Raw genomic sequence first — 25,948 nt, forward strand, 5'->3', positions numbered from 1 at the left:
AGACTGGTATCAAGACTATATAAAGGACTCTTACAACGCAACAATAAAAAGACAATACCTGAAAAAATGAACCAGGACCTTAAGCAGATGTTTGTCCCAAAAAGATATACAAATGGCTAAGAAACACATGAAAAGATGCTCAACATCAGTAGCCCTTCAAGAAATGCAAAACAAAACCACAAAGAGATACCACTTCACATATATTGGTGTGGACATAATTAAAAATGACAGATAATAACAAGCGCTGGTGAGGATGTGAAGACATTAGAATCATATATTGCTGGTGGGAATGTAAAATGACACAGCTGCTTTGGAAAACGGTCCGTCGAGTTGCTCAAAAAGGTAAACATCTAGCCCAGCAATTCCACTCCCAGGTAAACACCCAAGAGAAATGCAACCCTCTGTCCACACAAAAAACTTGCTCATGAATGTTTATGGCAGCATTATTCATCATAGCCAAAAGACGGCAACACCCCAAGTATCCATTATCTGGTAAATAGATAAACAACGTGGTATCCCTATACAATGCGATATTATTTGGCATTAAAGAAATGAAATCCTGACACATGCTATAGTATGGATGAACCTTGAAAACATATGCTAAGGGAAAGCGGTTAGATACAAAAGGCCGCATAATACAGGATTCCGCGGATATGAAATGTCCAGAACAGGCAAACCCATAGAGACAGAAGGTAGATCAGTGGTTGTCTGGGGCGGGGGTGGGGGTCGGGGGGGGGCAGAGAGCATGGGGAGTCACTGTTAATAGGTATGCAGTTTCTTTTTGGGGTGATGAAAATGTTCTGGAATACGTGACGACAGTTGGATAACTCTGAATACACTCACCACAGTACACTTTAAATGGGTGAGTTGTATGGTATGTGAATTACAGGACAGTAATGATGTTTAAAAAAAAAGAAGTGAATGTATTAACATCAATGTCACCAGGAGTCCAAATTCTGGCTGACACAGAATTCCTTTCCTGGAGAGCAGATAATATGCAAAGCCAGCAGTGGACTAATTTTATTCACAAATTCCTTACATATCTAGCTGTCAGGTTACTATTTTAAGCAAGAAAAAAAAAAATCTAACTTTTAATTCTGGGATGCAATCTTTAAGATTATCATTTAGCATACCATCCAATACAGTATATTCTTCGTTATGTGGCAAAATCAGAAATTACATGGTACTGCTGACTGTTCAGTTCAGATTTGTATATTATGAAATATTTGTATTCTTCAGAGAGCTGGTTGGTGGTTGCCAGAGGGGGGTGGCGTGGGGGTGGGGTGAAATGGGTGAAGAGGGTCAAAGGTGCAAACTTCCAGTTGTCAGATAAGTTCTGGGATGTTACGTGCAGCACTGAGACAGTGCTATATTGCATATTAGAAAGTTGCTAAGAGAATAATTCTTAGAAGTGCTCACCACAAGAAAAAATTGTAACTACACGTGGTGATGGATGCTAACTAAACTTTACTGTGGTAATCACTTCACAACATATATCAAATCCTGTTGTACTCCTAAAATATGATGTCATATGCCAATTATGTCCCAAGGCAGATTAAGGTCGGTTGAGGCCCCGGGTGCAGAAGAAAATATTGGGCCCCTTAAAAAAAGAGAGAGACAGAGAAAATAAAGAATAAAATTCACATACCATACGTATAATAGGAGTAACAATCAGAAATTTGAAAAATTCATAAACTTTCACTTGAAATTAAAATCACAAATGTGAAAATATTTAAATAAAATTTTTTTCTGGCTGGTGTAACAACAGGAATTAATTTTATCTTAATATAATTTCAACAATAGGAATTAATTTTATTTTAATGTAATTTCAACTTCCCGGAATAGTTATTGTTACGCACAGAAAACTATTTTTAAAGCCGCAAATGAAACAAGGACACAGCCACAAAGTAATTACACCCCTGCGGGTTTGCGTGTATCTAAGCCTGCGCCGCAGGAGAACCTCTGTAAGTACAAAGTAGCGACGACGATCCCACTGCTCCGCGCGGGGCCCACGCAGCGGAATGCGTGTATTGTATGCAGCGTGGTAACGAAATAATGAAAACAAGCGAATGTAAACATACTATCATCAGGTTTTACCGCCCACGGTAAACGTGTACGTAATTAAAATTGCACATATGAAACCAAACTTGGTGTCATTAGAAAAAAGTGTAAAGTTGGGGTTCGGCGGGGCCCTTCAGAAGTCGGGGCCCAGGGCGCGCCCGCCGTTAAATCTGCCTCTGATTATATCCCAATTTTTAAAAATCGGTATTCTTGTCTGAGGATGGTTTCTTTGTTTTCACTGGCTCCAAAAGCCTTCCCTGTATATGTGTACCCACCACACAGTATTGGGGTGCCTCCCATTTACACTTTCATGTTTTACCATCAGTTTGGTACACGCTTTAACAGAAACCAGATCGGAAACTCGCTTTCCTAAGTAACACGCAATGAAGTTCCACTTGTGTGGAGCGCGGTTCTAAGCGGGCTTTCTTTGCGGAGGAAGAGGAGAAGGAAGGCGTTTTCAGAATGTGAGCGGTCCGTCTGGGAGAGAACGCTGGCCTGGCCCCACCACCGGGGGCGTTTTCCGTTTTCTTTCGACTTCTTTTCGGCGGCAGCGTGGACGGACACTCGAGGCGTTTGGGAGCCGCTGAAAAGCAAGCGCCGGCGAACAACCGAGGCGCTAGGGGGCCGGGTCGCGAGCGGGAGTCCCCTCCCGGCCGATCTTCCTGACAGCGACGCGGGCACCGCGCCCTGTGCCCTCAGCCTCCGCCCGTCAACGCGGCCGTCGAGGGAGCCCACCTGGACCCAGCCCACCGCGCCCCCTACCCCGCGCCGTCACCATGGCACCGCTCCGCCCCGCCCCGCGCCGGAGCCCGCCCTCCAGCCCGCGGCCCGCTCGCCCCTCCCCCAGCCCCGCGCTCCCGCTGAGGAGGGGGTGGTGCGGAGGCGGGGGGCACGCAGACGAGAGGAAATCGGCGGTGCGACGCCCGTGGCTTATTGGCTGCCTGGCCTTGGGGCCAGAAGCCCCGCCTCTGTGGCGGGGTCACGTGATCCCTTTCAAAGATGGCCGCCCTGTTGTTTTGATGAATAATACTTGCTGGGGCGAGGGTATTACAGTAGGGGTGGAGGGGCAGGAGGATTTAGTCTTTCTGCCCGAGCATCGCGAGCCCGGTCCTCCTCCTCCCCCCCGCCCGGGCTCCGGCGTGGAGGCGGGGCGTGGCCGGCCTGCTTTGGGAGGGGAGGGGCTTGCCCCTCCTGTGCGGGGCTCTGCCTAGGCGGCTGTGGGGTCGCTCTGCCTCGGGGCATCCACTCTGCAGTCGAACAGTTCCCGCCGGGGATAAAGAGTAGGAAGGAGAGCGGGATCTGCTGGAGGAAGCGCGGCTGCCGCGCCGCCACCGCCGAGAAGACACGCCAGGCTTGGGGCACGAGACGAGAGGGAGCCCGAGCTCCCTCGTCTGGGTAACCTGGGAGGCAGAGGGGAGTCAGCGGCGCCTTCAGGTAACCGTGTAGCCGCGGCGGCAGCAGCCGTGGCGGCCCGAGGAGGCTGCTCGGGGTACCAGCAGCCGTAGGAGCCTCGGGGGCGATTGGAGTGACCGACGCCAAGGCGGCTCAGTGCCTCGTCTTCTTCTTTTCTAACCTCTGACTATGCAATTCTGAAACCTCCCCCACTCGGGGGACCAGGCGGCCCTACAGACACCGTCCACGCTCCTCCCGCCCTGGTCTCAAGCGCAGAAGGATCTCTCCCTAACGCCTTTCACCATTAAGAGGAAAGCGATGGAGGAGCTGAGCGCTGATGAGGTGAGGAGGTTGGGGGACACCTCGGGAGATCACTTGGCAACTCTTCGGCGCTCTGGACAGGGGTGGTCCTGCGCCAGCGGAGCCTGGTCTTCGGGTTTGGGGAAGAAACGCAGATGACATTTTCCGAGACTAAAACGAGTCCCCGAGAGGGTCTCCGGTTGTATTCGCCTGTGTTTCTTGCCTTCTTTCTTCAGTCTGAACTCCATTTGCTTCTTTGCGAGTCTTCTTTTAGGGTCGGAAGAAGAGAGCATATTGAGGCGTTCATTCTGTTCTTCAGGGTATTTATTTAAGCGAGAAGGGCTAGATTTACATCAAGTGAAATGTGTGTGTGTGTGTGTGTGTGTGTGCGCGCGCGCGCGGGCGTGCGCTCGCGTCCTACTGCAGAGATTTAAAGAATGATGTTGGGTGAAACCGGAATGCCTGGGTGTATTTTCTTAAGGGAAGTGTTTGAAAACCCGAGTATGCGTGGCTGTATCATCGTGTAAATTGATTATAACATACGTTTGTCTTTGGGGGTGGCCTACAGCCGGATTCTTTGATATTTAACAAAATATGTAGCTTCTCACTAGCTTAGTGAATTCTCGTTCAAGCCTAGTGATTTGACAGACCACCAGTCCATACTGGCATGCTTCTTTAATTCCGCCTTTTTCTAGTTTTTTTTTTTTTTTTTTTTTTTTTGTCCCTTTGAGACTTGTGTTTTGCTGTAGCAGACGCGGAGCAAACAAATGGGAGCAAGTGGCTTTGTAAATTGCCCCCGTTATGTTTCCGAAGGGAGTTTTACTGATCCATTTCTTGATGTTTTAAAGGTTCTTTAATAAGATTGTCATAAAGCCAGCGGCAGTTAGGGTACAAGGAATTTCCTGCGATTCTCCCGACTTTTCCCTTCCTTTTTACAAATTGGAAGCTTCCCTCTTAGGACCCCTGCTGGCCTCTCTCTCTTCAGCTGCCTCATTTCTTCCACTGGTTGTTGGTGTGATACTTCCCTACAGGATTGTGAAAGGAGTCACCCATCAGGTTGGTTGTACTATAGAACTCCCGTGCTTCAGTGTTAGCTGCAGAGTAGCCAGTATGTCTACTTGGGGGCTAAAATTCCCTGGGGGTGGGTTAAGAGTCAGGCAGGAAAGGAAAACAAATAATTTTGTTGGTTGTGATGCATGGCTGTTTGGAAGGTCAGGATCGCCCACTCTGTGTTACTGACTTCTTCTCTCCACTACATCAAGAATGTCATCTTAGATTAGAGTAATATTGAACAGTTTCTTTTATTCGGGTAGGAACTGTCTGAGTAGACCTTAGAGGCACTTTTGTTTTATGTAGTTTTTTAATGTGTCTCCCCCTGCCTTTTTTCTTTACTATTTATTCTAATCATAATATCCCTTAAGGCAAAAAGTTTCTATTTTTTAGTAGTCCTTTACTTGACATTCTCTAAATTGTCCCTGGTTTAGAAGTTTTTACATACTTGAGTTTTTACCAAGAAATTGTTTTCAAGCCAAAAAAGCATACAGACCCGTTAAAGATACTGTATATTTGAACGGTGGCTCTTCACTTTATCCAGTCCTCGAGGAAGGTCTGACTTTTTTGTGACCATATAAGGACAAATGTAATCACTGTGAAGGAGAGAGAAAAACATTTTCAAGGTCAACAGGATATTAAAATAAATATTAAAATTTAATTCACTAATACAAGATCAATATAAAATTACACTCAGCAAATGAGTTGGCCTGAACACAGAGGGATAGTTCAATAGCTGGTAGTTTTACTCTCCGCACAACTCAGAACAGTTTTTTTTTTTTTTTTGGCAAAAATCTCCTTAAGGTTTTGTTTTTTCAAATCCATTTTCTTTAATTCTGGGATTAGGTGAGCAGTTCTCAGTAGGGACATTTCCAAAGCTTTTGCATTTGTGGTGTTACTCTGTTGGTGGAAACTTTTGTCACAGATAAGGTAGGTGACAGTCACTGGGTTAGAAAATAATACGCTGTGTTACTAAAAATCCAGACATACATCTTAGGGTGAAAACAGTCAAGACACTGAGCTTTCAGTAGGAAATTAGGTAAAGTAGAGTTTCGTATTTTAACAAAATGAAAATGTATGATAATGTAGTCCGTGGAAACTAGAGTCTGGTATAACCAGCCTAGCAGCTCTAGAAGATTTTACATCCTGGCGCTTTTTGGTTTCCCGCATAGATCACCTTGAGTTTTGGTTCTTTTCTGCTTTCTAAGTAGAATACTTCATTAACTTCATTGCTGTTTGTTACACGTATCGCACAGTATAGGGAGTTCATTGCACTACAGAGCAGATCCATGACTAAGTTCATGCCTTTCACGAACATACATTCCATGGCATCGTTATTGACATTATATTCATTCTGTGCCCTGCTCATGTGTTGTTTTTCATGGGCTAAAATGATGCTGTGAGTAGGGCAGGTGTTTTAAAATGATTTTCAACTGTGGTGATGAAATAGCATTGAAATGATTTGCTTTTTTTTTTAGATAAATTTTTATGACCTAGTTTGTCTTCAAGATGGCTGACTGGGATTCAGGGTGTGGTCAAGGTTTTAGAAGAGTGTTGTCTTCCCTCTCAAATGTAGAATACATAACCTTGGACTTTTTAGTTGTGTTCCTTAAGTGGAAAGGGACCGACATTTATTAACAGCTTTAGAAGCCTGCTCTGTGCCAGGTACTTCACAGCCATTGTCTCATTTGATGAAACAGTGCAATCAAGAAACACCTTCACTTTCCCTTATTTTATAGGGTAGGCAACTGAGATTTAGGTTAAGTAATTCGTCCATAGTGACCTGGCTTAGAAGTGATAGAGTTGGAATTCAAACGCAGTGTTCCGAATCTAAAAGCTCTTCTACCACATTTTATGGCTTAACAACTGGCAATAAATTCATCCCAGTTTCTATATAAATATCCTACTAACATGCGTGCTTGATCTGCATAGTTTTTCTTTAGAAGGGTTGTGTCTCATGAATGCATTCATGATATGATCCAATTTATGATCTTTTTTGGTAGTGACTCTCGCCCCTCCAGAATTGTTCACTCAACAAACATTTTTTTGAAAAAGCTGCTGTGTGTTCCCAGCAATGTGTTAGGTAGGTTAGGAGAAAAACAGTCCTTTTTCTTAAAGAAATTATAATTTAACTGGGGGAGGGGGTAGAGATAGTGGTAGGTAGCAGTCCCTCAATAACACTACAGGGTGCTTAGTGTTATTATTATGCACAGGACATTAAAAAGAAGAAGAAGAAGAAGAAGGGACAGGGTCACAGTGGAGACTTAGAAGAAAGCATGGTGTTCACTCTGAGCAGTAGCTGCCAGGGGAAAGGCTCCTGGGACTGGCCGTGACACTGGGGAGGTCAGGAAAGGGCTACAAGTAATGGGACCAGACAGGCTTTTGCCTCTGGGAGCCGCGTCTTGGAGGGTTTTCAGAAATGCCTAGGAGTTTGAACTTTCTCTCCCTGACGGAAGCCTTTGAGGGACCCTAAGGGATTAGGAAGATCATTGGCAAGCGGGAGGTGGCTGCAGGCCGGAAGACCATTAGGAGGCTTTTGTCGCTCTGGAGGAGTGAAGCCTTGGGAGTGGAGGGGGACAGATGTCAGGAATATCCAGGGTCTAAGTTAACCCACTTCAAATGATCGGTTTGATATGAAGGCGGTGGGGACAGGGAAGGAGTGAAATGGAGTCCTTGGTTTCTGGCTGGGGAGAAGGATGGGTTGGGGGAGGAATCAGGAATACCCCACAAGGAGCGGATTTTGGAGAACGCAGATGAGTTCATTTGGACCATTGAAAGATGACCCAGCATGGAGAACCCCACCCCTGGCCTTTCTGCACTAACATCTTCATCTTTTGGACCTTTTCCTTCTTTTTTTCTTTAAGGTTTTATTTATTTATTTATTTATTTTTAGAGAGAGGGAAAGAGAGGGAGGGAGAGAGGGAGAGAAACATCAATGTGTGAGAGATATACATCAATTGGTTCCCTCTTGCATACCTCCAACTGGGGACCTGGTCCGGAACCCAGGCATGTGCCCTGACTGGGAATCGAACTAGCAACCTTCCAGTTTGCAACCCGGCACTCAATCCACTGAGCCACACCAGCCAGGGCTTTTTGACCTTTTCTTTCTTTGTGATGGGCCTCAGAACCTAAGCTCACTTTTTCCCAGTAGATAGTTGCTACCACCACTTTATAACCAGGATTCTTCTTTAAGCCTAGTAGGAGCAGAGCTTCCGAAGCCCCTTCTCCACTCCTTTTGTTCATTTTAGCCAAGGGATGAGAAGGATAATAATATCAGCCAACATTTATTGAGCTCTTAATATATGCTTAACTTGCATGGCAAGGTTGATATTATTATCCTCATTTTACAGATAAGAAAATTGAGGCTAATAGAAATTAAGTAAGTTCCTCAAATGGACACACTAGTAAGCAGTAGAACCTACATGCTAATCCAGAGATTGGCCCCAGAGTTCTTAATCCCTTTACTAAACTACCTCCAAAACAGAAATAACCTGAGCAAGTTGTACTGTCTACAACATTTTAAAGAATCATCACCTGAGGATATGTTTATTGGTTTGAGAGAGAGAGGCAGGGAGAGGGGGCCAGAGAGAGAGAAACATTGATGTGAGAGAGAAACATCAATCAGTTGCCTCCTGTACCCACCCCAACTAGGGATCAAACCTGCAACCTAGGTATTTGCCCTGACCAGGAATCGAACCTGCAGCCTTTTGGTGTGTACGATGATGTTCCAACCCGCTGAGCCACTGGGTCAGGGCTACTGCATCTTTTTGTCCCTTTGGAGATGGGAAGTGGAAGCCCTAGTAACTGCTAAGGGTGGAGTTCATCAAATAGCCCTCTACCCTTGTGGGGGAAGGAGACAGCTTCTGACCAGGGCTCGTGGGTCTTCAGGCCTTAACTCGGTGCCCGGTGCATTTTGTCACAGGGCACTTACAGTGCATCCGGGTGGGGATGTCCCCCTGTAAGCAGCTCGCTCAAGGACGTTCCCTGCTCCCTTGCTGCGTGTCAGACATCACCTGAGCCTTGCTTGCATGGAGCTTCGTCCTAGTCAGCGGGGACATGATAAGCAAACATGTGCTGTACACCTGAGATGTCACTCGGTGATAAGTACTATGAAGAAAAATAAAGTAGGCCAGAGGGGTGGACAGCAGCAGGACGTGCGGAGTATATGCAGTTTTAGGAGGTGGCTTTTGAATAGAATTTAAAGACTACAGACAGCCATCTGTGGGAAGAGGGTTTCCAGGTTCAGGGCACAGTGGGAACCAGGGCTGCATCCTTGATCTGCTCCAGGCAAAGCAAGGAGGCCAGGTGTGTGACTGGAGCCTTTGAAGCAAGGGCACCATGGCAGGAGATGAAGTGACTCATTTTTTTTAGTAAAAATTTACCGAGTTCTTATAATGGGGTGTCATTCAATTCTGAAACATCCCCACTATTTTTTCCCCCACATTTCAACATCTTTAAAATTGGGATGCTTATCATGGTGTAATCACCATCGGTCAGGTGGCATTGGTGACACAGTTGTCATTTCCTGTTTATATGCGGACCTGGTTGTACCTGTTCCTATTATGGCCCTTTAGTGGGGTGCTGCGTATGTTTAATTTAGTTGCTATTTTAAATGCATTCAAACAGATTACACTCTGATCAGCAATGAAAGCAAATGTTACTTTGTATACAGAGAGGAGTGAAAACAGCAGTGGGGTGTCAGTTTGAGGTTAGTGAAGAAAATGTTGAAGGAAAGACTGCAATTTTGTATTTTATTACAGAGCAACAGCCGAGTGCGTTAGGGAGCTTTGGACAGGCTTTGGACCGACCGAACACCCGCAAGTGTGTGAAGCTGTGTTGCGTTTTGAAATTGAACAATCAGATGGATTGCCTTTCATACCCAGACAATCCAGTTGAAGGTCAAAGACACCTGTACTCCTCAGGAAGACATTTCAGAGCAGAGAGAGCCTGGTGTAACTGACTACCGCTCTGTCTCCATCTGTTGTTAAGGCGTTTTGTTGTGGTTTAATGGGCAGTATTTTTTTCTGGGTAGTGCAGAAAAGAATGGGGCCGCTTGCCATCGATGACATGTTTGATGAAATAGAATACGGGCCCAGCATTGTCCTGGACCGCGAGGCTGGAACAATGAACAGCAGAGGCAGAAACCCCTGCTTTCATGGGGCTTACACTCTGATTTGTGTTTTAAAAGAGTCGTTGGCTACTGTGATCAGAATCAACCAAGGGGGAACGAGCGGAAGCAGACAGAAAGCTTAGGGGGCCACTACTGGAGCAGGGTCGTGCTGGAGAAGGGGAGACAGGGTCAGGCAGCGGATGGCCAGATGCTCTCTGCAGGGCCCACAGGGCTGAGTGATGGGGCGGATACGGAGTGTGAAAGACGCGTCACGTGTGGCCACGCGAGTTGAGATATCATTGGGTCGGCCAGAGCCACAGGGAGACTCGAAGGAGCAGCTGCGCAAAGTAGGTGGACGTTCGTTGCTTTCTAAGTAGAAGTCTGGGTAGGAGGCCGGGGCTGCTATGGCGGCTCTGTGCTCATTAGGGGCCCAGGCGCCTGCTGCCTTATTGTACCGACTTTCCTAACATATGGCTTCCATCTTCTGGCCCATGTATGTCTGCACTCAAGCCAGGGGGAAGCGAGGAGAGGGGAAGAAGTCATGCTCCTTCTCTTTAATGGCACAGCCCAGGAGTTGGACGGATCCCCTCTGCTCCCCTCCCACTGGCCGGACCCGAGTCACATGGCCGCAGCGATGCGCCTGGAAGCTGAGCAGTACAGTTTTTCCTGGGGAGCCATATGTTCAGTTAAAAGCTCCCTTATGTTTGAGGGGGAGAGCAGTCCAGGCCTTCCTTTCTAACCCCTCTTCCCAAATGGAAAACACATCCTGCACCTTCCCAAAGGAGACCACGCTCGGTCACCTCCAGAGTCCAGAATCCGGGTGATACAGTCGTAATACAGATAAGTAATACAGTCATTAATAAATAAGAATGCAAGAAGGAACGCTGTGTTTCGTGTACTCACAACTGTAGACCTACTTTTGCCTCCCCATACTGTCCAGGGACCTTTGGGTTAAAGTACAAGTTCCCGCTGTCCCCCTCCCCGCATGTCCTGTGGTGGCATAGGACAGGGCGACGGAAGTTAAAACGTGCATTTGGAAAACCCATCCGTAGCCATTGCCAGCCCCCGCCAGGCTGCGCCGTGGGGCCCTCTGCCCTGGCAGGGGTGGGAGTTCCCGACTCAGCCTGGTTCGCAACCCCGGGTCTGCTCTCTCGGAGGGACTCCTCGGCCCTTGCCTTCTGTGCTAGCTTTTCAGGGCCTGTTTTTCTCCGGGGCCACGGCATTGGAGAATGTCTCCTTCCTGGGCTGAACAGTTTCCCCAGCTTGCTTCCTGCTGGATACTGTGAGGGAGTTGGCTTTGCAGCCCTCCTTAGCCCCACATTACTAGGCTCTGAGTAAACCTCCAGCGCAGACCACGGCCATGCCTCAGGCACGGCTGTTTTCCCTTTATCTCCGCCTGCAGCCGGCAAGCTGCAGCTTGAGCCTGTCTCGGTCTTGTGGGACGTTTTGCTTCAAGTGGCAAGAAGCCAATAAGCACCCAAATTTCTGAACTGTCCGACCAGTTCCCCTAGAATTACAGGTGTGTTGGCATGCAGGCTGTTTTGAAGGTGTCACAGGTTTTACCAAATGGTTTATTGTGGCCTAACAAGGATCTCCTCCTGCAGTATCTGTGCCTGTGCTGATCCCTAAGCCATTGCCACATATAAATTCTATTAAGGTCGATTACTTCCGGCTTCCAGATTCTGTGTGCTTGTCAGGATATTGGTTTGGCTGCTGCAGCAGAGAGATCCACGTAATAATGGTTTGGACAAGGTAGAAGCTTACTTTTTTTTTTTCTTTATTTAAATCATTTTTTATTTTTCTATTACAGGTGACCTACAACATTATATCAGTTTCAGGTGTGCACCCCAGTGATTAGACATTATATAACCAAGTGATCATCCTGATAAACCGACACCACACGTAGTTATTAGAACATTATTGGCTCTATTCCCTGGGCTACACTTTACATCCCCGTGACTGTCTGTAACAACCAATTTGTACGTCTTAGTCCCTCCTCCGTTTTCACCCACTCCCCGAGCCCCCTCCTGTCTGGCAACTGTCAAAATGTTCTCTGCATCTATGAGTCTGTTTCTGTTCTGCTTGTTCATTTATTTTGTTTTTTAGATTCAGTCATTGATAGATGTGTATTGCCATTTCATTGTTTATATTTTTGATCTCTTATTTCTCTTCTTAACATTTCATGTAATACTGGTTTAGCTTTTTCTTGTCTGGGAAGCTCTTTATGTGTCCTTTAAGTCTAAACGATAGCTTTGCTGGGTAACTTTGGTTGTAGGTCTTTGCTTTTCATCACTTGGAGTACTTCTTGCCCGCAAAGTTTCTGTTGAGAAATCAGCTGAAAGTCTTATGGGAACTCCTTTGTAGGTAACAAACTGCTTTTCTCTTGCTGCTTTTAAAATTCTCTCTTTGTCTTTAACCTTTTGCGTTCTAATCATGGTGTGTTTGGCCTCTTTGTTTATCTTGTTTGGGACTCTCTGTGCTTCCTTGACTTGTATGTCTGTTTCCTTCACCAGGTCAGGGAAGTTTTCTGTCGTTATTTTTTCAAATACATTTTCAATATCTTGCTCTGTCTCTTCTCCTTCTGGCACCCCCTGATATGAATGTTGATACGCTTGAAGTTGTCCCAGAGGCTCCTTACACTATCCTCATTTTGGGGGGGGGTTCTTTTTTCTTTTTGCTGTTCTGATTGGGTGTTTTTGCTGCCTTATATTCTGAACTGCTGATTTGATTCTCGGCTTCATCCACTCTACTATTGATTCCCTGTAAATTATTTCTTATTTCAGTTAGTGTATCCTTCATTTCTGACTGGATCTTTGCTATGGTTTCCTTGTCCTTTTTTATGTTGTTGAAGTTCTCGCTAAGTTTCTTCTAAGTAAAAATTTGGATAGGTGTTGAGAGCTGGTTTAGTGATTCTGTGATTCCTGGAGAGCCAGACTTACTCTGTTTTGTGCTCCATCATTCTTCAGCTGAGGCATCAGGGTTTTGTCCAAGGTGGCTGCTCCGACTCCTCCAGCCACATGTGCGTTCTAGTTGCCAGGAAGAGAGTAAAGGGGGAGGGGAGGGCATGTTCCTATCCCGTAAGGACTGGACCAGAAAGTGTCACACATCATTGCTTACATCTGCTTGGTCAGAACTGAGTCACGTGGCCACAACCAAATGCAAGGGGAACTTAATGTATATTAGGAGGCGACTAGCTGTCTTTACCACAGTGACAAAAAGCGCTTTAGCCTAAGCAGCTTGAAAAAAAAAGTTGTCAAATACTGAGATGGGGAAATTGAAAGAAAAGGTTTGGAGGGAGAAATTAAGTTATCTGTTTTGATCATATTGTAATTTTATTGCTTATTATTTATCCCTGTGAAGATGTCAGGGAGGCTGTTGGTTATACATTGGGGTTTGCAATGTATAGAACGTGTGAGCCTCCAGCCACGCCAGCGTTCAGAGGCAGGGAGATGAAGAGGAAAGGCTCTCTGGGAAGGCTCAGAAATGGCGACTGATAAGGATAGCCGCTGAGGTAGGAGGAAAGTCAGGAGAGCGTGGAGTCTTGGCATCAGGAGAAGAAGAAAGTGTTTTATGGTGGAGGGCAGTGACCAATTCTGTTGAATGTCAGTGAAGTAAACTAGAGAAGGATCAGACTTGACAATGGGGTTTGACAACATGGAGGTCACTGATGACCTTGACAAGTTCAATTTCATTGCTGACAGGAATAGGTTTAAGAGAGAACAAGAGGAGAGAGCACAGGGTCCCAGGATTTACTGGGGAGCTGTCCGAGGCTGGTGGAAGCCGTGGGTTTAGGAAGTGGCAAGAAGCTACTTGGTGAGCATCTCCTTTAAAATTTTACCTTTCACCATTCCCTGTTATAATCACTAATTTCTTTATTTTTTCAGTAAATTACTCAGTTCCTCTCTTCCCTGGACATAGGAAATAAAGGTGTTGGATTTGCACATTATTCCCAGAAGGATGTTTTGGGCTTGAAGAGTTTCAAATATAAATTTTGAACTATAATCTATAATCTGGGGTACCCTGGGTCATATTAGAGTTATTTTTTAGAGCTTTAAGAAACAAACAAAAATAAACACCCGAGTGGCAAATATACATGTCAAAGTTCTGAATATTATGAATTGTGTTTGTTTAATTTCAATAAATGTATGTGGGATACTTGCTCTCTGCAAGGTATCGGGGGTTACACATGTGGCCATGCCATGTTGAGTATGAGTAAGGCCTGGTCTTTACCTCCAGCCAGCTCATACCCCAGTGGGGAGACAGGAGCACAGCCAGTTCAAGTTCAGGTGTTAACGCGGATACTTAAGTAAAGGGAGTGCAGTTGATGGAGCAGCTAATTCCGACTGGGGAAGTCTGGGATAGGCTCTGGGAGCATTTGGTTAGTCCTTAGAGATGCTCAAGACTTGACATTTAGGAAAACCCGTGGTGAGGGTGGCTGTTTCAGTTATTTCTTCTCTGGGTGAACTGTATTATATGCATTCTTTTGAAATTGATTGTAAAAACATTAGAACCCTTGGAAGGAGATTGAAGATGGTGAACAACCTCCAATACTGGTCGGTACCTGCTGACCTGAAAGGTTTCGCCATGATCAGGATCAGCCAGATGCGTGACTGAGGCTCTCCTGAACCTCGAAGGGTCAACAGAAGCTGAAGGAGGAGGAGGTGTCCAGAAGCAGGAAGAACAGTAAAAGCATCTCATTAAAATTACTTCCCCTGATACTATCACGGTGCCCTGGGTTATCTGTTTGCTTGGGGTCGTCTGTTTCCTATTGCAGTATAAGCTCTTGTTCACCGTTTTTTATCCATTCTCAGCACAGGGCTTGGCACAGAATGGCCCCCAAAAATGATCTGTTGAATGCTGTGAATTGAATGCGATGTGTCTTTTTGTGACTCTTAATTCTTATGTTGCAACAGTGTTTTATTTTCTGATTGCTACATTGCATTAGGTAGGTTAAAGTAGGCACTTGAATGTATCCTTGTCAGAGTTGTGATTTACAGCCACATAGAGCAGGGCCTTATTTGGACCAATCAGTTGGATGACTCTAGGCAGAATACTTAACCTTTTTAAGCCTCAGTTTCCTTACGTGTACAACCGGGATTGTCTCATGGCCTTGCGCTTCAGGCTGATTACATAGTGGCAGTGAACCTAGAGTGCTTGACGCACTGACCTGGCACAGTGCATTCCTAGGACTCAGTAGCTCTGTTTTCTAGGGTTAGAAGATTGAATTGTGCATAATTAGAATTTTTTTTATATGTATGGAGAAGAGATTTATTATAAGGAATTGACTCACGTGATTATGGAGACCAACAAGACCCAAGATCTTCAGGGCGAGTGGACAAGCTAGAGACTCAAGAGGAGCCCAGTGTGGTTCTGATTCAAGTCTCAAGGTCAAAGAGCCAGGCAGAGCAAAGGTGTGGATCCTATGTGACGGCCGGCAGCCCGAGGCCCACGGCGAGGGTGCATCGCAGTGTGAGTCTGAGGGCAGGAGGAGCACAGGGTTTGAGGGCAGTCAGCCTGGAGAAACTGACCCTCACTCGGGGGAAGGCAGAGGCGGATTTAACGGCTGGTGCACTGGGCGCGCGCCCTGGGCCCCGACTTCTGAAGGGCCCCGCCGAGCCCCAACTTTACACTTTTTTCTAATGACACCAAGTTTGGTTTCATATGTGCAATTTTAATTACATACACGTTTACCGTGGGCGGTAAAACGTGATGATAGTATGTTTACATTCGCTTATTTTCATTATTTCGTTACCACGCTGCACACAATACACGTATTCCGCTGCGTGCGCCCCGCGCAGAGCAGTGGGATCGTCGTCGCTACTTTGTACTTACAGAGGTTCTCCTGCGGCGCAGGCTTAGATACACGCAAACCCGCAGGGGTGTAATTACTTTGTGGCTGTGTCCTTGTTTCATTTGCGGCTTTAAAAATAGTTTTCTGTGCGTATAAATAAGTATTTTTATTTTCCCTGTATCTTTTTTTTAAGGGGCCCAATATTCTGTGCCCGGGGCCTCAACCTCTGGGGGAAGGCCGGCCTTTTTGTTTTATTCAGAACTTCAGGTAGTTGGGTGAGGCCCGCCCACATGCTGGTGGCCTCCGTGCCCTGGTGGTAGTTCTGGGGCACCTGCCCAGTGGATGCAGTCGGCACGATGCGCAGCTGAGGACAGGGGGCTTCGCAGTCCTGAAGTGGTGGTGGGGGCCTTGGGGTGGCCCAAGGGCACTGTGATTTGGTGGCGGAAGGATGGATTTGGGCAGCTGGCTGGTGGGTGGGTCGAGCACCAGGTCCCTTTCAAGCACCGCTGAAGCAAGAAAACGCAGCGACTGCCAGCAAAGACGCCATGGCTTTGGCTTCCGGTTCACTTCTTGGACGACAGTAGACAGGCTGCGAAAGGAGGCATCTTGGGGTCCCAGCACTGAGAGGTGCTCAGCCTTGACTTAGTTAGCTTTCCAAATCAGCGTTATGGAGTGTATTCAACACATTGTTTCTTCGGTGCCTGTCAGCGTTTGGTATAGATTCCAGATGTGTAGTAATGTCATGGTCATTCAGTTCGTTAAGTTTTATGACTAGATGAGGTAGCACTTTGCTCTTGGAGATTTTTGTGAACTGAACTCCTAGGATTGCCAAGCAGATCATCCTGGACACTTGTCATCTGCCAGGCCCTCAGCTAGCTAGAATCATGGCAGGTCAGCGGCTCTTGTCACATCCTGTGTCCGTTCTTGTCATCGGGACCAGCTTCACGGGCTTGAGACCCAAAGTCAGAAGTGCCCCGCACGGGGCTTAGTGCTCTGCCGGTCCTGTCTTGAAAGTCATAACACATTTTGAGCAGGAGGCCCTGCATTTTCATTTGGCTCCAGGTCCCGCAAATCCTGTGGCTGGTCCTGCTTGTCACTGGCTTTGTCTGTGCAGGTGGATATGACCGAGTATAGAGTTTGACTGGATCCCGGGATTATAGAGAATCACGTGGAAGCTCACCAGAGAGAGATGGTTCCTGTTTTTTATGGAGAAAATCTTAGTGTGTGCCCGACTGTAATACCATGTCATTAATAGAGTTTCTTGAAGTTTTTAACAAGTTTCTACATATATGTGATATTGAGTCTTTGGGTAACTAATTTAACTTTGCAAATGGATTGATTCACTTTTTAAAAAATTAAGAGTTTTGACATACAGGTATTTACTTCCATATCTTTCCTGTTATATATCTTATTTCTTCAATCTCAGTAAAATTTCTTTTGTATTTTATTAAGTATGATACATATTTTGGTCATATTTTTACATGTTTTCATGAAGTGTGAATTTTGTTTAAAACCTATAACTCATGTTGGTTTTAAAATATAAAAATGTTTTAATTTAAAGATGTTATTCAGTAGCTAGTTTTCTGTAGTATTAGTATTCATGTGTAAATATTTATCTATGTTGACCAGTCAGGTATTATGATGGACCAAAAATAATCCTGTGCAGAGTAGGAATTTTCAAAATTAATCAAGTACATTTAACGTTAGAGATGGAAAAATTCTGTATATATGGATGTCCTGATGGGGAAAACTTATTTTCTAAGAGGGATATGAAAATTAGTGCAAAATTTAAAAATATCTAGCAACCTTTATAATCTCCGTGGAACTTTTTATGTATCATTTGATTTATATTATTTTCATAAAGTTGTCATGTTTAGGGTACTGAGAGATAAGAACATCCAGAAGAAAGCAGGCAATAACATTTTTTTGAGGCAAGATGAAGGAAAAAATTAGAAGTGCTAAAAAAAATTTTTTTTAAATCTTTTTCTTAACTGTATACAGATCCTGCAGAGGAATCGATACTTTGGTTTCCACAGTAATTATTTTGTGAGCCAGTTAAAAATGTGAGTTCCCAGTGTACACAGAGAAAAATTCGTAGCCCCTTTGAGCTTTGGACATCAGGTATGCCGAGTAGAGGATAGTGTCATTGATGACATTTTTGTTTCAGGTTTGTATTTGGTGACCATTAATTAAATAATGAACCTTTTACCTTTCCCTAGTTAGTCTTTTACTTAAGGATGAATGCAGAACAGGCATCATTTCCCAGGAATTTTATCAAAAGAAGTGCCGCTTTTTCTTCCTTTCAAGGACGCCGTGGGGATGATGGGGCGGTCATCTGCAAGGGCGTTTTTTTGTTCACTTTTACTTTGTGCAAATGTCCTCACACTCGAAAAGGTTGGTGATTTCTGGCCTAGGAAACTGAATCAAGCAGTCTTTGGCCTTAGACGTGGTGATTAGAATGGCTGGCGAGGGGGAGACTTTCGGTGAATACCAAGTGGAGAAAGGCTTGTGCAGGTGTCCCCTCGGGCCCCTCTTGGTCTGTTTTTGATGTTAAAGCCTGCAAGTGACAAAGCATGGCCACTCATACTGGAACGAGATGGTTTCTGGGAAAATGTCACTATTTCTGATTTTTGAGAGGGCCGAGTGGCAATTGGCTGAGGGAAGATGCTTAACCTGTAGGGGGAACTTCAACGTTCATGATCCGTGGTAGGAAAGAAACCTGTCTTCATACCAAGAACCTGACAGACACGTAATAGCCAGAAGTCAGTTTTGTCTGAAAGGGCACACTTTCTCCAACACTTGTGTAGATCTGTCGGAAATTTGGCTTTGGAGTATTTAGAGTGAGTGTGAATGTAACTTTGGTAGAGATTCACGAAAATGCATGTCTCCTGCCCCAGAAGAGTTTACACTTTGGTTTCAGCAAGAATTACGTAGTGAGTCGATTGTAAAAACTCTTTCCACATAGCACATAGCTGGGGTTTGAAAAATTAATCTTAAAATGTTTAACACTGTTTTATTTGGTCACTTTTCAGTGGCCAGAATCTGTTTCATGGACCAGCATCAGAAGGAGCTGCTACGTGGGCTCGTGTAGGTTCGTCTCGTCTGTGTAACCAAGTGGGACCAAATGCGGGGGTGGGGACCACGCCATCTCTTTCTGTCACGTGGGGTGTTTTGGGCGAGAACAGAGTGGTCTCCGGACAGTTCTCTGTAGTGTCACGCTGGCGGCCTTGGGCCCCGAGCCGAGTGGTTTCTCCTGCTGCTGACCTCACAGCCAGCTAACCGGTCCGAGGCCTTTTCGCAGCTGCGCTGAATGTTCGTGTTGTTTGGGTGAAACAGCCGGAGCCAGAGGAAAACAGTGTCTGGGCCTACAAGGCAGATGGAAGGCGCAGAAGGACTGGGAGAGCTCAGAGGGCGATGTTTCAGAGGAAAGGAGGGCTGTTACTGTGTGTCGGGTGGACACTTTCCATCGCTCAGCAAATACTCACTGAGCGCTCTCTGTGGTAGGCATTGTGGTCGTTGCTGGGAATGCGACAGTCAATGCATTAACAGTCAAAATAGGAGATATCTCTAGAACAGAAGGAGACCCTTCCGAAGAGTAAATACTGGAAAGTGTTTTCTTTACGTTGGGATTTAATTTTTGGTGCAGAAAACTAAGCTGCTTTTGTAGAATGACTGTTTACCAAATGGAAAACATTGCTTTTTAGATTTATCCCCCCCCCACACACACACACAAAATGCTAAAAATAAGAGAAACAGTTTGGCCCATCCTGTCATAGGTTCTGCCTTGTGCCACCACATTGGCCCTTGCTGTTCTGACAGTAGCTATTTTGAATCTATTTTTAGTTCATCAGGACCGTAAGGTAGGAAATGCTGCATCAGGACAGACCAGCTCTGGGGAAAGCCCTCTTTTAATTTCATTTGTGAAGTAAGAACTGAAACAATTGAGACAAGAAAAACTCTAGGAATGATATTTCATTATTAGTATGTTTGGGTTGACCTGTGGTTCAGGACATAAAATTGAGGAATTGGAAGTTCCTTTTTTTATGCTTTTGGTGTTTTCTCTCTGTGACATCTCAGGAAACAAAATTTTTTTGAAACAGTTTTTTGCTTAACTTAAAAGATATGCCAATCCAGGTGCTTAGTGTGGAAAAGTAGAGTCAAGCAGAGAGAAAAAAGTTTAATAATGTTTTGGTTTGTGGGACCACTTTTAGTTTGTGTCCCATATATTCTGTTTGTGATAGAGGTGAGGTCCCATCTCTTACTAGTCCGGTTCATTAGATAGGCCTTTATGCCCTTCTGTCTCCTGTGCGGGTGTTCCCAGGGGCCTCAGCGTGCTAAACCAGCTCAAAGCCACCACCATGGCAGAAAGTGGCCAGGCCGCCGAAGGGCGTCGCTGCTGTGGGCAGCACCGAGCACTGCCCGCTGGAGGCTGGGCCTTCCTTTAACAACAGCAGGTCTTTATGCTGGGGAGTCGGGACAGGTTCTACCAATCGCCTGCTCCCAGCTCACGTCTTGCAGGAACCTGCCTCTGTCCCTTACCCACCCCGTCTCCCTTAACTGTCCACGGTGTATCTCACACAGTTTGTAGAGTGGCAGGGGCAGGGATTGGGAAATACCAGCACCGTGGAGATCTCTCTTCTTGGAAAACTTCCTTTCCTCCTTCAAGCCCATATTGCAGTGAGTCACGACATTTATTCAATGTTTATATCACTGAGAACATCTGAAGTTAACAGCTCAGGCTGAACTTGGCACCCAGAGTTGAAGTGACTTTATGTTTTAGCAAAAGATAATGATAATATTATTCCAGAGAGTGTAAACTTTATGTGCAGTGCATTTTCTAATAGTTTTTATTTCTTCTTCCATTCATGCAGCAGATATTGAAAGAGCGCCTACTATGTGCGATGCACTGTGCTCTTCTAGGCACTGATGGGACGTCAGGGAACAAAACTGGGAAAAGTCCTTGCCTTAAGAGCCTTAGAGTGGGGGTGCCGAATAAGCAGTGCCCCACCAACATCACACACGTAGGAGAGCCGTGAAGGTTTCTCACAACATTATAAGGAAGGTACTGTGTGTGTGTGTGTGTGTGTGTGTGTGTTTTAAAGATTTTATTTATGTAGTTTTTTTAAAGAGAGGGGAAGGCAGGAAGTGAGAGAAACAGCAATGTGTGGCTGCCTCTCATGTGCCCCTAGCTGGGACCTGGCCCACAACCCAGGCATGTGCCCTGAGTGGGAATCGAACCAGTGACTGTTTGGTTCGCAGGTCGGTGCTCAATCCGCTGAGCCACACCCAGCCAGGGCAGGAAGGTACTGTTTTTATTCACATTGTACAGATGCGGGAACTGAAGCAGCTTATCTTGAACCTAACGTGGGTAGCAAGTAGTAAAGGTTGAATTTGACTTCGAAATCAAGCATGGGATCCTAAATGTAGCTGCCTCTAAGGGTAGTAAAACTTAACTTCTAGCAAGTTCCCAAATGCTGGTGTCCCTGAAAATTCAGTCTTTTCTTCAGGCGTTCTGTTGTATTGGTGTGTATACACAAATACGTTGGAAAATACTAGACTGCTGCCTTAATTTCAGTGTCAGATAGTCAGAACAGTACTGGTATAAGGTATTTTAATTCACACTAAATGTAAAAAAATTGCAGAATCCTCGTAATCAGTTTCGCATTTCCAGTGGGCCTTGAAGAATAAGCAGGATTTATTTTTTAAGTTATATGCTGTTTGGAACATATTTAACACAGAAGTCATGGAGACTAATATGAATACCCAGGAACTCACTACCATAGTTGTAAGTGTACAACGTAATGAATTTTCACACCCATGAAACTAGTGGTCTGTTAAAAAAAAACAAAACCCAACCAGGACCCCAGGAGCCCCCTCCCCAATCGTCTTCCCTATACCCCTCCCCCCGGAGGTACCCTGACTCATGCTATAGTTGAGTTTTTCTTGGGCTTGAACTTTGTATGGAATCATGCAGTCTGTGTCTGGCTGCTTTTGCTCAGGACTGCTGGTGAGCGTCAGCCGGGTGCTGGCGTGGGGGCCGTGCACGCGTGTGGCTGCCCCGCATCCCCGTGTGGGCTTACAGCGCAGTTCGTTCGTGTTCACCCGCAGTTCTCACTTCACCGTTACGTGCGCCGTCCCACTTACGTGCAACACCTGCCCTGCCTGTGACAGCTGTGAGTGACGCGTGTTCCCCGCCACCACAAGCACAGCCCGTCCATGGGGCCTCGGCACGCTGGGTTCCTCGCCCACGCTTGGGTGCGTTTCCCTGCTGAACCGCATTTCTTAATCGCGTCTCAAATGGGCCGCTGCTGGGGTCTAGAGTCCATCTGCCTTCGGCCCATACGTGCCCGTACCTCTCTTCTTCCTCAGGGTAGACTCTGGACTTCCATCATAATCACTCGTCTGCCTCTCTCTCCCCCTCCAACCGACTTGCCTGGCACCGCCCCAGCTGGGGTCAAGTCCAGCTTGCGGCACACTCTGCCTCTGTGAAGCTGTTTGTAGCGGAGACAGACAGCCCGTCGTGTGAGAGGTTTCCTTCTGCATTCATGACCGCCGGTCCCAAGCAGTCATGAGGCCGCCCAGTGCTGCCCGCAGTTCTCCCGGCTTTCCTTGGTACGCCCATGCTCTCCCTCTCCCAGGTGACAGCTCGTGTCTCCTCTCTTTAACCCCCTAACTCCTCCCAGGGGGTGGCCCTGTCTCTGTGGCGCTGAGAAAACAGAGGCCATCAGAGGGGCGCCTCTGCCGGCCCCGCCATCCCGTCTGGTGCCGCCCCTCTCGCTTCTGCACCCATCACCACGCTTTCCTGTCAGCCTGCAGTTCTGCTCGCCCGCTCGCATCTTTGGAAACAAACAGGCAGCCCTGGCTGGTGGGGCTCAGTGGATGGAGCGCCGGCGTGCGAACCAAAGGGTCGTTAGTTCAATTCCCAGCCAGCGCACACGCCTGGGTTGCGGGCCGGGTCCCCATTTGGGGGCGTGCCAGAGGCAACCACACATGGATGTTTCTCTCCCTCTCATTCTCCCTCCCTTCCCCTCTCTCTAAATGTAAATAAATAAAATCTAAAAAAATTAAAGAATAACAAACAGGCAAAAACATCTTCGACCCTGCTTTACCTCACCTACCCCCTGCCCCCCATTTATCTACTCTCTCTTACAGTGAAATCCTCTGGACCACCTGTCTGCACTTGGTCCTTCCCATTCTCCTGTGGACCCGCTCCAATCAAGCCCTCATCCCCAGCATTCCAGCAGAATCGCTCTTCACATGGTCCTCCCCTACCACCTCTTTACCAAATCCAGCGGCAACTCTTGGTCTTCCTGTTGCTCCGCCTGTGAATAGAGTAATGTCAGTCAGTCTTTCCCGAAATCCTCTGGCTTCGAGGAAGCCTGCGTCAGTTCTGCTGGACTCTCCCAGCCCCACTTGCTGGGTTGACCCCCTCCCCCCGGGCCTCAGCTGCTGGTGTGTGTGGCAGGGCTGCGTCCTCAGACTTCGTACTCTGCCCACACGCACTGCCTAGGTGGTCTCACTCCCGTGGCTTTAAGTGCCATCCAGAAGCGGACGGCTCTCACGGTGTCGCCCTGACCTGCATCTCGGATTGTGAATCTACGTGACCGCTCCACCTGCATGTTTAACGGTGTCTAAAAGAATTTCGGATCCCCGCCCCCTTCATTCTTTTTGCTGCCTCATCTCAGACTGACCTGATAAACTGCTTTAGGCGCAAGGTCTTGGTGTCTTTTTCTCACCTCCTCTGGTTCTGTCCGACTCCTCATCCAGTCCGTCAGCAAAACCCTGTCCCTCTACTTTCAGGGTACATCCCGAGTTGACCACTCACCGCGACCTCCCAGATGCTGCGGTGCCCTCCCCGCAGCGCGCCCTGCTCTCCCCTCCTCCTTTACTTTTCTCTGATGGGGCTCATAGCCACCGGCCGTCACTTTTGTCCCTTTGGCCCTTGTGCTTTGGCCTCCACTGGGATCTGAGCTCCAGGGGAGCGGGAGTGTCTAGTTTACTGTGGCGCTCAGCGCGCGTTTGTCGAGTGTGTGAAGAGACGAAGAAGGGTCCGGATCAGCAGTCTGCAGGACTGCCTGGGCTTTGTATATTCGGTTAAGCCTTCTTGGGTGCGGTTTCAATACGTTGTCCCCCCACCCCCCGACCCATGTATTAATTTCTCTTGTTTTTCAGTATGTAAAGAGCTGTAATGGGCCTGGCGCTGAGCTCAGAGCTGGGGATACAGCCGTGAACAAGATAGGCGTGGTTTTCTCAGGGCGCTTCCATTCCGCTAGGAAAACAAGTAGGATGTGAGTGAGTTAGATGAGATTTTCGCAGACTGTGAGGTGTGCTCGAAGGACCTGAATAGAGGGCCCTAAAACCAGTGAGTGCGGCAGGGGGGCTGTGCTGGATACCGTGGTCGGGGAAGTCCTGCAGGAGGTGACGTTTAAGCTGAGAACGGAAGGACGAGAAGGAACCAGCCATGCCGAGAATCAGAGAAAGTGTCCGAGGCTAAAGGCGTGGCAGGTGGCCAGCGACTGGACAGAGCTCAAGATGTTCTAGGAACTGCAAGAGGGGCCAGGGTGGCTGTCACCTGGGTGGGACACCGTGAGTCTGGAGAGGCAGCCAGTGGCTCCGGAGGATGTGGTGAGGACTTTTAGTCCAGGTTTAAGCAGGGGAGAGTGACTTGTGTTTTTTAAAAGAATTCCTATGACTGCTATGAGGAGAATGAATCACTTAGGGTTTTATTCTATACTTATTTTTTAAAAATCTCTCTAGCCCCTGGCAACCACCATTTTGCTTTCTGTCTCTGCAAATTCAGCTAGTCTGGGTACCTCATCTAAGTGAAATCATACAGTATTTGTCTTTTTATGACTGGCTTCTTTTACATAGTATTGGGTTGGCCAAAGTTTGTTGGTTTTTTTCCTGTAAGATGGCTCTAGTAGTGCTTGGCCGTCTAACTTAACCCAAAACAATTTTGTTGGATTGTATTGTGACAGCTGTTGTATCAGTGTGCATTTTAAAAAAAATATCAAAACTGGTGAATTTTTGTGTAGCCATTTTAATATTGAAGATGGAAGAAGGTAAGCAGCATTTTTGGCATATTACGCTTTATTATTTCAAGAAAGGTAAAAACACAACTGAAATGCAGAACAAGATCTGTGCCGTGTATGGAGAAGGTGCTGTGACTGATTGAATGAGTCGGAAGTGGTGTGTGAGGTTTCATGCTGGAGGTTTCTCTCTGGACGATGCTCCATGGTTGCGTAGACCAGTTGAAGCTGATAGCGATCAACCCGTGGCATTGATGAGAACAATCAACGTTATACCACACAGGAGATAGCTGACATACTCAGAATATTCCAATTGATAGTTATTGGTGAAAATGAAAAATGCGTCTTTTATTTTATAAAAAAAAAACAAAAAACGAAACAGACCTTTTGGCCAACCCAATATAATGTCCTCAAAGTTCACCATGTTGTAGCATATGTCAGAATTTCCTCCTTTTTTAAGGCTGAATAATATTCCACTGTAGCGATGGACCACATTTTGTTTATCCATTGATGGATATTTGGGTTGCTTCCACCTCATGGCTATTGGGAGTGATGCTACTGTGAGTACAGATGAGCAGATATTTCTTTGAGTCCCTACTTTCAATTTTTGAGAGAATATATATATATATGATTGGAATTACTAGATCACATGATAATTATATTTTTAATTTTTTTTAAGTGCCGCCACACTATTTTCCACTAACAGTGCATGAGGGCTCCAATTTCTCCACATCCTTGCCCACGCTTGTTATTTTATATACATATTTTTATAGCATCCATCCTAATGGGTGTGAGGTGTTATCTCATTGTGGTTTTGATTTGCATTTAAGGAATCTAAAACGTTGAAAGTCTTTAAAGAAAGGAACATGGGGTCTCTGTCTTACCAGGCCGCAGAGGACACAGGTAGGTCCTGCAGGTCCTGGTGCGGGTGGGTGGTGGCCGAGGAGCTCAGAGAAGTGCATAGACTGAGGTTTACAGACCAGGACTTGGTGCTACATTGCCTGTGTTTGAGGAGGTAGAGAGAATTGAGGAAGCAGTGAACACAGGTCTCGGGTCTCTGGCTTGAGTAATTGGGTTGAAAATAGGCTGGGGGTGAGAGTCTCCGGTCCACTTCCCTCTCCCTCCACCCCAGTTAAGTGTTCAGGAGAGAAACACTTCATTAATTTCTTCCAGCTCGTTTTCCAGCACAATACCGATCGATCCCTTGGCAGATTG

The 25,948-nt window shown here is 46.4% G+C and overlaps 1 protein-coding gene across 3 annotated transcripts in view; it reads left to right on the forward strand.

Annotated features, from left to right (window-relative positions):
• The first annotated feature begins 3,049 nt into the window (after positions 1-3,049).
• UBE4B (ubiquitination factor E4B) overlaps positions 3,050-25,948 on the forward strand; it is a 101,653-nt gene continuing 78,754 nt past the window's right edge. For all 3 annotated transcript variants that reach the window (XM_090268565.1, XM_090268566.1, XM_090268567.1), the window contains exon 1: positions 3,050-3,795. In XM_090268565.1, the coding sequence (XP_090124691.1) occupies positions 3,772-3,795 (24 nt within the window). In that variant the 5' untranslated portion in view covers positions 3,050-3,771. The remainder of the gene's footprint in view (positions 3,796-25,948) is intronic.

This window comes from Furipterus horrens, unplaced genomic scaffold, assembly GCF_987537825.1.
Source record: "Furipterus horrens unplaced genomic scaffold, mFurHor1.1.pri manual_scaffold_3, whole genome shotgun sequence".
NCBI classification, from domain to species: Eukaryota; Metazoa; Chordata; class Mammalia; order Chiroptera; family Furipteridae; genus Furipterus; species Furipterus horrens.